The 16866-nt window shown below is 38.7% G+C and overlaps 1 protein-coding gene across 1 annotated transcript; it reads left to right on the top strand.

The window, feature by feature from the left end:
• Positions 1-152: 152 nt before the first annotated feature.
• Positions 153-16468, top strand: LOC133173914 (uncharacterized). The gene is made up of 5 exons (XM_061308980.1): positions 153-179; positions 1706-1743; positions 4921-5039; positions 15944-16111; positions 16285-16468. Exons 1-5 carry the CDS (start codon positions 153-155, stop codon positions 16431-16433), a joined length of 501 nt encoding a protein of 166 aa, XP_061164964.1. The 3' UTR covers positions 16434-16468.
• The last annotated feature ends 398 nt before the right edge of the window (positions 16469-16866 follow it).

Below are 16866 nucleotides of genomic sequence, written 5' to 3' on the forward strand. Positions count from 1 at the left end.
CCTGATCATTTAGGAAATAATAAAAAACGTATTTCCATGGGACAGAGAAAAATGTTGTCACCCAAATCAATACCTGGCTATTGAATCTTCATGGAAAAGGAGAGGTCCACAAACTTTTGTTCTACTCGGCATATAACTTTGAAATAACAAAAATGTCGCCCCCTGGCTCTGTGACCATTGTATAAACAACTAAATGTTCAGATCAAGTGTATTTATATGGTTTTTTTAATACAAAGTCAGCAATTTTATAAATGATTTAGAGATGATTTCGTAAGAAAAAATATTCACTTATTAGTAGTATTGATAACTATAGAATCGTGTGAAAAGGGGGATATCAATGTTCATTGGGTAACCAAACTTTAAAAAGTTTCGTGGGAACAGAATTTCGTGGGTACATGTGACTCGTACGTACAAAAGACTGAATGAACCAATTCGTGGACAAAGTTAACAATCTTGAGATTGTAAATTCGTGGGTAAGGCGACACGTGAAATCCCAGAACGGTCTCCTACAAACAATGATGATTCTACAGTAGATCAATTTTGCTTTTCTATTGTTTTTTAATTAATATATCACGAGTAGTAAGCCTGATCAGCCATCATTGTTTGCACCTACTAATCTTGGCTAACGACGTGCTTATAGATAAGTAACAGTCTCGTCTTCAGACGGCCACACTTTGATTCTGATAAGGAAAGTTAGAAACTTCCCTCCGAAATAAGGTCAGTAATTTAAATGTTTCATGTATCCATGCTTGGGTCAATCAATGAATGAAATTGCTTGTCCGTTGTTTAACTTCCTTTGAGTGATTTTTTCCCCCCACTTATACGAAATGTCGCTAAATGCTGGCGAATGGCATCTTTTTCTTTTATGATTATATATATATATATATATATATATATATATATATATATATATATATATATATATATATATATATATATATATATATATATTTAGTTAACGAAAACATGAAAAAAAAATACTCAGTATACCTTATAAATAAACTCTTATGACACAACATGCTTCTCTTTCAGGAAAATATGTGGTCTTTTAAGTCAAGGGTCATATCACAGATATGATTTAAATGCACTATTTGTTGTGAGCTGTGTAGCGTAGTGTTAGTCTCAAACAAAATATGATATTCAGGATTTTTATTGATTGCATTTGAACCCAAATAATACCATAATTTAAAAAAAAAAACATGAATAATTTTTGCTTTGAAAAATTTCCGCAGAAGTTTTGTTTGTCGTAATGTCATACCTTTCAGTAATAAGAACCTTGAATACTAAATTCACAAATTGAATATGATTTTCATACTTTTGAAGCTATATTCGCCCATCTCCTTTAAAAATTCCCTGAATGGCTATTTGGAAAGTCTCATTATCTTAGATTCTAGGTCGAAAACGTTATCTTTGTCATGCGAAGAGGATCGTTACAGTGTAAGATTTAATCTGTATAAATACGTAATGAATTTTCAGTTTGTTCCGTGTTTCATGGTTAACTTACAGTTTCAAAACATGTGCATGAGCAGTATAATAATTATATTTTGTATTTAAACAGTACTTTTAATGTTTGAAAAGAATTTTCACTCACGCTTATTCATTCCAATGAAAATGGTTTCAACTCCATTATTGTCTTGTGAAGACAAATTTTGCTAATTATTTAAGATACAATGAGCATATTTCAACGAAAGTTTGTTTCTTTCAGATGAAGTTTGTTGTGATTCTATGTTGTCTAGGCCTTGTGTAAGTTGAACATTCCAGCATATATATATATAAATTTTTTTATTCCTTCTTTTGTGGTTTAATTGAACGATTTTAATTATCCTTAACTTATGCCCCTATCACACAAAACTCGTTTCCAGAGCTTTCTATCCTTTAAAACTCTAATATGGCCTGAATGTGTAAGTTTTTACAATGTATAAATGTCTACAATACTATCCTAGTTTATTCATAAACAGGTCTTAATACGTGACTCTCGTCTGTTCCCCGTCTTACATGAGTTCGTGTTTAGTTCAGATCGGGTAAACTTGCCTTTTCGAAGCAGTCGAAGCCCGTCTGTTGTCAGATTAAGCTCCTTCTTAACTCGTTTCCTAGCCCGTTCTTACTAGTTCGCAACTCGTTCTACATATAATAACTATACTATAGTAACTTTTAACCACATCGTATCCTGCGTTTGAACGCAGTCGTGCATTGAATGCACTATCATTCAACAACAGCTAGCGTGTCAGTTTGCTTGATCGACCGTAGTAAAATTTCACAAATTGATTACCCTATTACCTATCGATTGGATGTTTGATTTCAATGGGATTAATACTACTTTGCATATGAAACACAGAATCCTGCAATACCACAAATAATACTGACCGATCACATTGAGTAATTGTTTACGAGTACAGCATTTGTAGTAAGCAGCAATGCACGGTCAGTCAAAACCCGTTTTCTGCATGTGTTATATTTGGTTGTGATCAGATATTCTTAGTACAAGGAAGAGACATTCTATAGATTTTGATTCATTACAATATTGGATTCAAACAGCTTTCTTGAACATCTAAAATGAAACTCTAGCGCTTTGTTGTGTGAATCAAACGTATTGTAACAAGCATTCTGAGAGTAGGGGACTAACAAGCGTGTTTTAGCTATCACTGGAGTATCGCACCCATGTACTAGTACCGAGGAGTGTTGCTTTACTAGTTTTTATGTAACTCTTCTTATAATACACTAGATGAAATCCCGCGCAAGCGGGGGGAATTGAATTCATACAACTACCGACAGAAAATATTTTGTAGTTTCTACTGACAGCCTACAAGATTATAGCAGGAAGAAATACTTTGTTCAAATTCCCGCACGAAGTAGATGTACGCCTCCCCCTCCCCCTTGTAAAAACTTGAAAATTAACAATTTCATTAATTGACGTTTATTGTGAAACCTCTTATACTATGTTATGGATATTGTACTTCAGATGCTTTTATTTCATTTCCGTCAAGAATAAAAGCAGTGAATATGCACATTTTACTGATAAATTGATTTGGGGGGAGGGGGGGGGTCAAAATTCACAGGTACTTGGGTCTTTGTTTATAAATATGTTTGTACCTTACTGATATGTAAATAATGTACTTTACTTTTTTTTTACATATCAATAAGGTACATACACATTTATAAACCAAGACTCAAGTACCTGTGTAAAATTAGCTTTTAACGCCATATGAATAGGCCGAGTATTTGATACAAAAGACTGTTTTCAGAAAAAAAAATGAAATGTATTGATTAAAGCACAAAATTTTACATCTTTAATTGTGTTTGAACAATACCTTATTCATTAATTTTCTCTTTACATGTAAGCAATTTTTTTACGAAGTACAAATTGTACTTCGGGTTCGTAAGGAATATATAAAATGTTTCAAAAAATGTTTCATGTTACAAATTTTACCGATAAATTTATTAGGAAAACCTACTACATACATGAATATATGTATAGGTAATAGTCTTTCGATATATAAATATATTCACAACTTATAGTGTTATCAATGATTTACCATTATTTCAATGACCAATCACACAAAAGCCTTTTTTTATGCTATGCAGCTATATGCACCTCGTTTTTTTCAACATCGGGCTCGATGCTATATGATGTTCTAGAAGCTTCCGTCAATATTAAGATCGGTGAATGACGAAAATAATTTACACATTTCCCTTTTTAATCGGTTATCACAACTTATTTCTTTTATATCATTTAAATCAAGTTTTGATTGAATAATTCAGTGATGACGTTTTATGAAATAAATAAACGATTGCTCGTGTCAGTTTCATTAAAAATTGCCAGCAACTTAGATCCGCCAACCGGAAACGCCACCGTACTCACGTTTTTGCTATTTCATGGCTGTTTATAGAAAATAAAAGTAGACTTTTAATTTAATGTACGAAACTTACTTTGCGAGTGAAATCTAAATATAGTTTACGGACATCATCTTGTATCTAGTGTATTGTTAGAGGAGTAAGTAAGAACTCTGGTGCACCCGTTCCGGAGTTTATTTGCAAAATTTATTAATTTATAAGTATAGATTTATCCTGTCAATTCACAATTAAACATGACACGTAAGATATAGGAAGTTAAGCAGACTGACTGACCACGCGTTGCTGTTTTCTACCGTAATAAACAATCATTCAGCGTGTTCGATGCGATTGGTCAATACTCTCGATGGTAATTGGGGTTCCTGTGTTTTATATGTAGAGTAGTATGCACCAGCCAGCCAATCAATGAGTAATATGGTACTCAACGTGTGAAGTAAACTGACACGCTGTTATTGGAATGATGGTGCAATGCGATCTTGACTCACGGGCTATAAAACCCAGACAGTTCTTTGCCATTCTTCATTATTGTTCACACAAACTGCATACTACTCAATTTCACTATGCCTCCAAAGAGAAAAACCGCCCGTGCGAAAAGAAAAACTCAAGTCCCCAATTCACAGACCCGTCGTAAGAACAAATTACAGCAATCCTTTCGTAATAAGACAGTTCCGTCCTTGATGCTCCTTCTCGTTTGAAGTCACCCCGACCAAATCTAGGACGGTAACAAAATTTTGAATTGATTCGAAATTTGGCCATCCTTCTCATCCAAACCAGTTCGGGCACGTCAATGAAGTTCTGACAGTTGTTACAATGTTCTCTCCATTTGCAAACCGTTTGGCAACATTTTTTAGAACGTAGCAAAAACTAGTTTGGTGTGATGAGGGCTTTCCGTGGGTACATTGTTCTTCAATATCTGGTATGATGGAGACTTTATGTGAAGTACATTGTATTTATATTTCTGGTGTGATGGCCATGGGCGCTTTACGTGGGGTACATGGTACTTTAATTTACAGAGTATTATGCGATGGGGCTTTACGTGGGGCACTTTAATGTTATGCTTATTTTGAATAGATTTGCCGATTCCGAACCACAGAGGGAATACATTTTATTTGAGAAAGTTGATCATGACTTAAGTGGCTGTCTTGACCGCAGTGAAGTTGACAATATTTTCCTAGCCTTTGATGTAGATCGTAAGTTTCTTCTTTGTACTGTACAGTCACGGTATCCTGCTTATTTGCTTAAAAACATACAAGAAAAAGTTAATTGTACAAAATTCATAGAATACTGTACTTACACATGTATACTAATTTATTGTTCATTGTCAATATGACAAAACATAATGGCCTTAAATTCACTTTTTTCCCTTCAGTATTATATGATATTGTTTATTTCATCAACTATTTTTTAAATGAAATGTGAAGCTAAGTAAACGAACAGCCATCATTCTCAAAGTCTATTAAAACAATACAAATTATGAGCAGAGCCAACACGAACCTCTGAAAACATAAGTGGGGTCAGGTGCCATGGTGTAGTAGGCCTCCCCTGTAGACCGTTCACACCCGTCTGATGCTCTTTTTCATGATTGGGTAAACGGAAAATCCTTAGACAGTTCAGTGTGAAAGTAATGGCCTAACAATTTGTATGAAAAAAGTCAGTCAACATTAAATTTTGACCTTACGAAAGTTTCTGTCTGTATTTGCAAACAAGGCAATTATATTGTATCGACCAAAAAATTTGCGAAATGTTGACTTTAAACGAGATTGTTGATATATTTGTATCATCAACTTTCTTGTAAATAGCCTGCTGATAGGCTGATCGGTAAATAGAATATGCTCTTGCGTATCGAATAAACTAAGAAACATCAACTCCATATGCAGGTGAGAATGGTATATTGCTACATAAGGAAAGGAAGTTGAGAGCCCCAATAATATAACACAGTAAAAGATCCATAGAAATACAAAATAAACCAAAATAATATGGACGATGAAGCTATATGTAAGTCGCTCAGAAGCAAAAGAAGTAGGATGATCAGGGATCAACAAAATAATTAGTCCTCAGTAATATATCTTAAAGTAGATGCATTTATTTGCCTGTACTTGCCCTCAGTTGTAACTATCACGATGGATACTAAACAAAAGAATAGTGCTGAGCATTACTAATAAAACATTTCGTTCCTTCACGCAATGGCTTGTCCTTTTTTGTGAAGAACATTTAATGTACAAAGATAAGCGTTTTGTGTAATTTTGTTCATCCGTTATTTACAAATCTACCAGACCATTAAAAAGTATGAAATTACTTTTTGTATTATTTTTTGTAAAAATTCTTGTATACTGAAACGCAGAAGAAACGCAACAAGCAGTTAACTACAAATATTTGAATTCTTTATCCAATGATGTTCATAAATGAATAAAGTAAGGTAAAACACGATTTAAAAACATCAGAGATTTGATAAAAATGTTAAATGATTATCTTTTAACTTTAGAAAGTAACATATGACTGTTAAAACACTCCCCACCCCGGCCATTAAATTACAGCGTGCAAGACTGCCATGCACAACAATTGCAGCTTGATTTCTACGATGCAATAGGTTTATCTATCTCGAGATCTGAGCGAAAGAAATTTTCTTTGCCATTTTTAAATGCCCGTTTTTCAGATGATAAGGTCGAATTTTCCCTAGCCTAGCGCAGTGTAGTAACCCTTGGACTTCCGCTCCAAGGACTGTCATTCATGCCAATGATACGTAAGAGCCTCCTGAGGCGTGATGTAGTGCATCTGCAACTCTCCATCACCTTTATTTTGAGATTTTCCAGCTAGAGCAATGGAAATGCGTACTTACGTCATTTTCAGGAATCCTTGGCATCGCTTACGGAAAAGAAAGGATTATTTATTTTCGGAATATTGCTGCATTACTTATGATGAACAAATACAAACCCTTAAAACCCCATATTATTGCCAAATGTTTTGTTAAACATGCAATTTTTGATTTCTGTTAAGCGGACTCAAACTTAACGGTAATGGTATGAAAATCATTCAACCGTTAAATTACCGATATTTACAAATTTGAAGATGTCCTTACTTTTTAGATACAAAATTATATCCTATATCTAATATTTTCCCCTAAAATAGGATGTTGCGTTTCAGTATAAAATTCTCTTATTCAATTGACCTTTGAATTATTTACAGTGATTATATAGCAAAGGGTGATAACGTCTCTAAGTAGAATGCATATTAATAGAGCCCTGCCCAGCACCAGAACACCTGAAAAAATACTAGTAGTCCAAAATTTAAAAAAAAATCTGGTAAAACATCCTAGTTTATTACAACTATGTACTCTGTATGCCTCCAAGATACGCAATAGCGTAGGAGAATATTTTGAAAGAAATAATGCATTTTCAGATCCAACACAGTCTCACTTTAACACCAGAAACCCTGATCCAACTGTCATGAAATTCACAATTTTGGAAGAGGCACACTTACTAATATAACTATGCACTGAATTTATATCTTATAACCTAGGAGCAGTGTAGATTTTCAAAACAATGCATTTCCACTACATAATCAATATAGTCCCGCTCTACCACCAGAGCCTCTACATAAATAGGGTCATCAAACCCATGCACTAGTTTGCTAAATACATGCACCCAGTGGCAGAGAAGGTTTTCAAAGAAAAAAGACATTTATATTCAATAGAGCCCCACCCTAACAAAAGAACCCCTGACCCAGGGGCTATGAATTTCATAATTTTGGGAAAAAAAGCATTGTTGCTCATTATTACCATGCATTTAGTTTGTCTGCATAATACCCAGGACAGAGAAGACAATTATATAAAGAAATAATGTATTTTGACTATATAATCAACACAGCCTCGCTCTAACACCAGATTCCTTGACCCATGGGCAACAAAATTCAATATTTAGGAAGAGGTACCCGTGGAGAGACATTTTTAAAGAATTAGAGCCCTATCCTAAGTCCAAGACCCCTGACCAGGGGCCCTGAAGGTCACAATTTAGATAAAGGGTTCAATGCTTATTACAAATATGCCAACAGTTTGACTGCTTGACGTCCAGGAGTTAAGAAGATATTTAGATAGCACTAATTTGGATGATTTTAGCACCCCCCTCACCCGCAGGGGGGGGGGGGGGGGGTCAGGGACCATGAAATTCAAATTTTTGTACCCCTTAATGCTATAAATGCTAAAACTGATTTAAATTGGCTCAATAGTTCAAGAGAAGCTGACAATCAAAAGTTTATGACTGATACACGACGCTGGACAAAAATGGATAGCAATAGGTCATCAGAGTGACTCAGCCTCAAAAGTTGAAGTCATCACATATCATAAAGTTTACCTTTCAGCTTACCATATGTCACTGCGTATAGGCAGCTAACCACACAATCAAACTTACTGTGTTTCAAGTTCATTGAAGAACGTGGTGAAAGGAATGTGCTCTCGGCCGGATGGACAATATTGACGTTATAGCTGCAAACATGTGCTGCATCCCGCACCAGCAATGAGAACTTAAAAGTATTAAACAAAACAAAACACTGTAAACCCGGAAATATCCGGTTGCACTTAAAATAAGTTGTACATAAACTAATTCGTGAACACTACACTCCCCGTCTTATATCATAGATATAACTAGTCACTAACTGACATTGACAAAAATCTCAAACTGTTACTGCATAACTACAATAAACTTATTCACAAAGTTACTGTTCAAGCAGAAGAACCATCTCGGTTATGGGTCGGGTGTAAACCTTCCTGTCCTTGGCAACACGTACAACAGCTTTCCGGACCATTGCATCATTGCTCTCAATCGGGCGCTCGACTATCCCCATCGGCCACAGGTTCCTATGGACGTTCTTCTCACGTAAGAGTACAACATCTCCGCTCTTCAGATTCTCTTTACTTGAGTACCACTTCTGTCTCTTTTGTAAACTGTCCAAGTAGGTAACGTGCCACTTCTTCCAAAACATATCAGACAGCACCTGAACATGTTTCCAGCTGGCTGTGTACATGTCCTTGATACCCAAATGTTCTGAGAAAGATCCGATATCCCCCTGTTTCTGTGTCAAGAGTACGTTTGGGCTCAGTACCATGGGTGATGATGGGTCCGTATCAAGCGCTATCGGGCGAGAGTTAAGTATGGCACAAACCTCTGCCATGAACGTGACTAGTACTTCGTGTGTAAGTTCTTTGCCTCTGTCTTGAAGCAGCATAGAGTCCAAAATCCTGCGAGCACTACCAATAACTCTCTCCCATACACCTCCCATATGGGATGCATGAGGGGCATTAAACAACCAGGTTGCTCTGTTCTCCTTCAGGTAAGTCTTCATCATATTGTCTTCAACGTTGATGGCATTCACATCAAGGTCCTCCACAGCTCCAATAAAATTTGTCCCCCTGTCAGAACGAAAAAGCTTTACTGGTCCACGCAAGGCTATAAAGCGTCTCAGGGCATTAATGAAGCATGAGCTAGACATGTCCTCAATCACTTCAATGTGTACTGCTCGTGTAGTTAAGCAAGTAAACAAGACGGCCCATCTTTTACTCTGAGCTGATCCACCACGCGTCTTTCTGGTAACTACCGGCCACGGACCAAACACATCAAGTCCTACAGAGGAAAATGGGGGTCCTGGGGTGAGCCGATCAACAGGGAGATCTGCCATCTTCTGTTCCTGGGGCATCCTACGGAGCTTCCGACACACAACGCAACCATGAATGATGGAGGATACGAGTTTCTTTGCTCCCAGAATCCAATAGCCATGAGAACGTACGGCGCCTTCAGTGATCGTTCTGCCCTGGTGGAAAACCTTGTTATGGATGAAATGTACCAGTAGTACTGCCACATGTCCGTTAGGAACTATAACTGGGTTAAGCGATGAGAGTCCTGTACTCTTCAGCTTGTTCAAACGACCTCCAACTCTGAGCAGACCTTTGTCATCGATAAAGGGAGATAAATCCAGAATACGACTGTCCCTAGGTAGGTCATGTTTTCTCTCAATTGCTTTGAGTTCAGCACCAAAGGCCTGAGCTTGTACACATCTAATAATGAAGCGTTCAGTGTCTTTGCGCGCAGATTCACATTTGGTGTTCTGGCACATGTGCCAACCAGTACAGTCATTGGAACCTCGGTAGGAGGCAGCTTCATGTCGAAGTATGGACAATGCGGCCACAAGACTGTCCCAAGTAGAGTATTTACTAAATCGATCCTCGATCGGGGGTAGCTTAGTCGATACATGTACATCAGCCTTAAAGGTGTTCAATTCGGGACGAACATCCTTATCATCATCAGGGCTGATGAGTGGGTATTCAACCTCAGGTTCGCTTTCTGCTAGGTCCCTTGAACAAAACTGCACTGGTCCAACAAGCCATGTGTCTAACATATGACTAATGTCAGAAATTGATCCTCTAGTCGCTGCATCGGCCGGGTTCAGGTGAGTGGGCACATAGCTCCACTGGCTAGGGGTTGATACAGCATGGATCCTAGCAATCCTATTACTTACATAGTTGTAAAATCGTCTTGTCCTGTTTTTTATGTATCCCAATATAACCTTACTATCTGTAAAATATTGGATTGATGACGAAGCGATAGGGAGGTGATCTGACACAAATTCTCCTATTTCTGCTGCCAGCACAGCACCACATAGCTCCAGACGTGGAATACTATGCCCTGCTAGAGGTGCGAGTTTAGACTTTCCCATGACAAATCCAATGTCATGCTTCACCTTCAGTTAAGCTGCAGCTGCAATCGCAGTTTCCGATGCGTCGGAAAATATCAGCAGCTGTGGGTCTGATGCTAAGCTCAGCGACTGTGGAACGAACATCCGGGGAATATGTAGACTGCTTAACTGATCAAGTGACTTACTCCAACTCTCCCATCTATCTCGGTACTCTTCTGGTAGAGGATCATCCCAGCTTGGACTCCCTGTACACATCTCACGTAGAATCATCTTACCACATATTGTCACTGGAGACAGAAAGCCAATGGGGTCAAAGATACTGTTGACCCTTGAGAGTATTCCACGGCGAGTGAAGGGAACATCAGCATCTGGCTTCTGGAAGACGAAACAGTTAGATCTCAGATTCCAGGCCAATCCAAGGCTGTGCTGAACTACATCATCATCCCCACCAATCGACAAGTCCTGAACGTCCTTTCCCAAGTCAGCTGGAGGAAATGCATCCACCACTTCTTGTACATTCGACACAATCTTATGCAATCTTATTTTCCCTTCTTCAGCAAGTACCTTCTGAGTTCGTCTCATAAGGTCAATCACTTCTTCAGGAGTAGGTCTAGACATTAATGCGTCATCAACATAAAAGTCCTGGTGTACAAAGTTGACTACATCGTGATCCGCGTCTCGTACTGCCCGTCTAAGCCCATATGTTGCCACCGCAGGGGAAGGCCGATTCCCAAACACATGGACGGTCATACGGTACTCTACCATTTGACAATGTGGATCGTTGTTCTCATACCAATAGAACCGTAAGTAGTCTCTGTCTCTCTCGTTTACAAAGAAACGGTAAAACATCTGCTGGATGTCTCCTGCTATAGCACACAAATCCTTGCGAAATCGTAACAAGATTCCTAGCAAATTGTTTGTCAAGTTGGGTCCTGACAAAAGAGCATCATTCAATGAACATCCCTGATACACTATCGAAGAATCAAATACAGCACGAACTTTGCCAGGTTTCTTAGGATGCGTCACAGCAAATATTGGGATGTACCAACACTCATGTCCCCTGGCTACCTCTGGTGCTTTCTCCGCTGCTCCTGTGTTGAATATGCTTTCCATAAATTCACACATCTGTTTTAGCTTTTCAGGATTTTTCTTCAAACTATGGTCTAGGTTGCAAGCCCGTTTGAAGACTTGAGTTTTATTGTTCATAAGGTGTGGACGTGCATTCTTGAAAGGAAGTTGAGATGTCCAATTACCACTAGAGTTCTTCTGGAAAGTCTGGTCCATTAGTGACAAGAATTCGCGATCTTCCACAGAATTTCCCACCTTATTGTCATGTCTGTCAGTGTAAAACAAATTATCACCTTTGAAGTCCTGAGCTTGAGGGGGCATGTAAGTAGGGGGGCCTTGGACCTTAAGATGAAGGCTGTTCTGGCATGGGGTAAATATTGTCCCTCTACCATCATTCTGAATATTGGTTTTCAAGACACTGAGATCACTTGGCTTGTGACGCCCATCCAAACATCCAAACATACCTCTCCAATTACGACCCATCCAAGGCTGAGCTTCTGTGCAAAGCGGGATGCTGGGGGCCCAGTCACCTGGCCTTGCACCTGATGCACATCCACCAAGTCCCTGCCAATCAGCAGCTGTATACCAACATCTCTGCGTAGTGGGGCAAGTTCCTTAGCAATATGCCGTAAGTGAGGATGAGCATGCGCAACCTCTGGAGTTGGGATTTCCATCAAGTTGTCTGGAATGTCATTACACTCTATAACGGGCGGAAGCTGATGACAGACAAGTCCATCCATAGACTGAATACAGAATCCCACTGCTCTTCTCCCAGATGTCTCAGTCACTCCAGCACAAGACTTCAGTCTGTAAGGGATGGGATCAGATGTGACTTCAAGTTGGTCCAAAAGTTCAGAGCGAGCTAGGGTGTGGTTGCTCTGATCATCGAGCAACACATAAACAGTCACAGCAGCTTGTGGACGATTAATGGGAAATACCTTAGCAAGAACAACCTTGGCACAAGAACGTCCACCACTGACTGAACCGCAGAGTGTGGTGCACTTCGAAGATATTTCTGTTCCCTCCCCGCCATCATTTGAGGTGAGTATGTTTTCCTTTGTGTCTCTGTCACCTGAGTCTTTCTTATACCAGTGCATAGCAGTCGGGTGTAGTTTGCTCCCGCACACAGAACATGGAGAATATATGGTGCAAGATGACTGTTGATGTTCAGTCGACGCGCAACATTTGAAGCAGATGGAATGTTGCCTTAAGAATGCACGACGCTTATCCAGTCTCCACTTCCGAAATGCCTCACATTCGTTCAATGAATGTTTTGACTTGTGCACTGGGCACCGAGCTATATCACGGGAGTGATTCTGAAGGCGTGTATCACTTGTATCCATATCTATCTGGTCGTCTCTGGAAATGCTTGTCTTATGTGTAGATAATGTCTTCCTGCGGTCTAACGGCTTAGGAGTACGGTAAGTATCTTTACGTGGTTGATTGTACACAAGTCCAGGGTCATTGCACATAGTGGCCATCTCACTGATGAATTTCAAAAAATGTTCCAATGGAGGGTACTGTGCATTGTTCTGCTGTTTGTACCTAAAGGCAATGGTAGTCCATTTGTCTTGAAGCTTCTTCGGTAGCTTGGCCACTATAGGTGTAATTCCAACAGATGTGTTGAACTGTGCTAACAAATTGGCAAAAATGTCATTATCCTTCAGGGACTGGATCTCGTTCAAAATATCACATAGTTGGTAGAGTTCTTTCCCATCCTGACTGTCTAAAGTCTTAAAGTTCTCCAGCTTCTTCCTGATCGAAGCCTCTACAAGTGAAGGTGCACCATATCGCTCTTCCAGACGACGCCAAACTTTCAAACGACCTGCTACAGAGTCATTAGCATGACAAGCCTTAATGTTTCTGGCCTCGACACTTGAACTCGGTCCCAAGTACTTGACGAGCAGATCAAGTTCTTCTGTTGGGGTCACTGACAGTTCACTCATGACTCGCAGGAAGCTGGTCTTCCACGACAAAAAATGCTCTGGCTTGTCATCAAACGAGTCGATCTTGGTTACGAGGTCTTTTTTGAACCAGAATCTAGCAAAGTCTGTGAACAAGGGTTGTGGTTCGGTCTCTAAAGGGGTTGCAGGCGGTTCCTTTGCTGTGGGTATATAGGCTGGAAAGCCAGGGGTCACAGGAACATCTGTTGAGCGGGACGGGGTGTACATTGGAATGGCGCTAGTTGCAAAGGTAGGTGGGCGTGGTAAAAAGGCGTGTTCCCTCCGAGTCTGAGGTTCAAACTCTGGCGCGTACACGTTCAAGGATGGTGGCTCAAGATCACGAACAAAGTCGTCTACAACACTCAGGTGGTCGAAGTCGGATATATCCGACCTATCATCTTCCTCCGCCATAGACAGTTCTGCGACTGCAATCTCCTTCCTTGCCGATAACTCGTTTATTTGTTTTTGGATATCGAGTGCCATCTGTTTTAACTCGTTTTCTTTCTTCACGAAATCCAGATGAACTTTTGCGGCTTCCAAACTGAGTTTCTGTGTGCTTCCAGTGTTAGAACGAGCATCCGTTAACGAAGGTGTCTTCTTCAATAGTACAGGAGAGCATACATTATTAAGTCTCTGAGCTATAGTACGGGCAAGGATTTCCACCCTTTCCATGTAAGTTCGTTTTACCACTTGGTGGCTTGTCTGTTCGAGAGAACTTTCGTATGTATTATGCCTGCACAGGAAGTCCAGGTATTCATCGCTCACACACTTATAGTCACTAAAACATGAGTCCAACCTGTGTCCAAGCTCACTCAATGCACTAGCACTACTGGTAGTTACGTCGCACTGTAACATAGTATCCAATTCTCTTCCTAATGAAAGTAGTTTGCGAATATAAACATCCCTATATTCTTCAAAGAGGCTTGCACCCTTCTGTGTGGGTTTCAACAGTCTTTTTGGGCGCACATCCCAATCCTCAGAGTCTGGGTATCTGTATGCCATGTCCAGAGTAAGCTGCTCACATTCCTTTCACTGTCACTGCGTATAGGCAGCTAACCACACAATCAAACTTACTGTGTTTCAAGTTCATTGAAGAACGTGGTGAAAGGAATGTGCTCTCGGCCGGATGGACAATATTGACGTTATAGCTGCAAACATGTGCTGCATCCCGCACCAGCAATGAGAACTTAAAAGTATTAAACAAAACAAAACACTGTAAACCCGGAAATATCCGGTTGCACTTAAAATAAGTTGTACATAAACTAATTCGTGAACACTACACCATAGATGACTTTCTCTAGTAAAACATCCAAATATGAAACGGATGTGACAGAATGTTAGTGTCTTTTATTTCGAATTCAGTGGGATATATATAATTACCGACGGATTGGATATATATATATATATTAGGGATGTCAAAATACGTATTTTCCTTATTATTCGATTGCATTGTTCGAACGATAGTCGAATATTCGGAACATTTTCTTATAATAAAATTTTATTTCAAACTTCACTGGTACATGACGTATTTATAACCCCAAAACCCTTTTACTTAAATCTGTTTAAAATTAACATTAATGCAACTTACAACGCGTGGATAGCTTGATTAAATGAAATGAATTTAGACACCTAATTCCCCTAAATGTATGATTTCCCCGTCAATTGAATTCATAAATCGGTCTGTACATGCAGTCAGTTTTTATTTTAGCAAGATTAAAAATTTGCCAGCCGATATTTTTAAAAAACTTCTTATGAAATAAATTGGGGGGGTTGGGTTGTTTAATCTCACACTATCCACGAGTAAGATGCCTATGAAACTGTTAAACAGTTAGATACTGCTTATTCAATTATTGATTGCTGCTATCAAAAAGTCCTTAAAACAGTCTATGGTTTGTTCCTTGCATTTAAGCAATCTTAAAATAACAAAAGATAATTGGTACATGGTTTAAGATCAAGTCCAATTAATATTTTTACAAACAAAGCCCAGTATATTGGTGGGTAATTTATTACTAAAACAACACAGGCCGTTACTGACCAAAAAATTCTCGAAGCTGTGTAGCACTTGTAATTACTGTACTTTTTTACTTTTTTATACGTACATGGAAAAGCAACCGTTTTTGTTAAGGAAAATAACCTTATCGACTGTCTCTGAGGAAGGTGGTTTCTCAATTTCTGATGAGAATTCCATCTCGTAATCACTCATTTATTGCATTTATTTAATTATAATAATATTCGAATGTCGTTTCATTATTCGATCGTCGGTCCATTCGACTGATAGTCGAATAGTCGACTATTCGTTGACATCCCTAATATATATATATATATATATATATATATATATATATATATATATATATATATATATATATATATATATGTATATATATATATATACTTCACAGATAACCAGGAAGTAACCCGACTAGAGTTCGAAAACGATTGGGTCACTGCATACCATCTCGGTAACGCTCGAGAAGCCAACCTTCTCTTTACCAAGGCGGACACCAACGGAGACGGCCATCTGACTCACGCAGACATGCCTCTCATTTATACCTACTTCGACATGAACAGTAGGTTGTTTTTAAAGCACAGCAGCGAAAATGTTTTAATTGATGATTTTTGACAATTTTGGGTGTTTTGCAAGTGTTGAATTAGGTTGTGCTCATGTTTTGTGTCACCATGGACGTTAAAGAGTTCTCTTATCCAGGTCATCTAATATGTTTCTTTAACGATGTCATTTTAGATGACGGATGTGTAGACATGAACGAGTTTCTTACACAGTGGGGAGATCTGAAGCTAGCACCTGTCGATGTCGACATCATTGATGCCGGGGATACAAGCTCTGTGGCTCCACCGACGACGCATGCCAATAATGGACACCATGGGCGTTAACATTGAAACCTGTAATTTATGATTAAATTCATTTTTGTAGCAATTGTCATAAACCTGTAGAATTATTTCACATTGGCTTGGGTACACTTTACATGTAATTTTAAATCTATAAAGAGTTAATGATATAATAACAAACGGGACAGGAATTCATCTAAAAAATTCAAGCCTCGTTAAAATGAGAAAATTTTGTGGAGGAACATTCAATCGTCCCTGTGAACTCAAACACAGCGTATTTATTCGTTCCAGTTGCTGGTGTCTACGCTATCAAAATCACAAGATAATGTTTGATACTTGTGTTTCAAATATGCATATAAGCATGATAGTGCACTTTGTTCCATATGCCAGATGTTTGCTATATTAGTGAAACTTCTTTTTGCCAAAATTGTTCACTTGAACTCTCAACTATTCCATAATAACCCTGTAAGTCTTCTCA

The sequence above is a fragment of the Saccostrea echinata genome, unplaced genomic scaffold (genome assembly GCF_033153115.1).
Source record: "Saccostrea echinata isolate AGI-Se365-2 ecotype Australia unplaced genomic scaffold, CSIRO_AGI_Sech_v1 ptg000056l, whole genome shotgun sequence".
Taxonomy (NCBI): Eukaryota; Metazoa; Mollusca; class Bivalvia; order Ostreida; family Ostreidae; genus Saccostrea; species Saccostrea echinata.

Coding starts and splice junctions, on each gene's coding strand:
- LOC133173914 (XM_061308980.1), top strand. CDS start 153: ATGTCGCCCCCTGGCTCTGTGACCATT. Junction 180..1,705: donor CCCCTGGCTCTGTGACCATT/GTATAAACAACT, acceptor TGTTTCTTTCAG/ATGAAGTTTGTTGTGATTCT. Junction 16,112..16,284: donor TACCTACTTCGACATGAACA/GTAGGTTGTTTT, acceptor ATGTCATTTTAG/ATGACGGATGTGTAGACATG.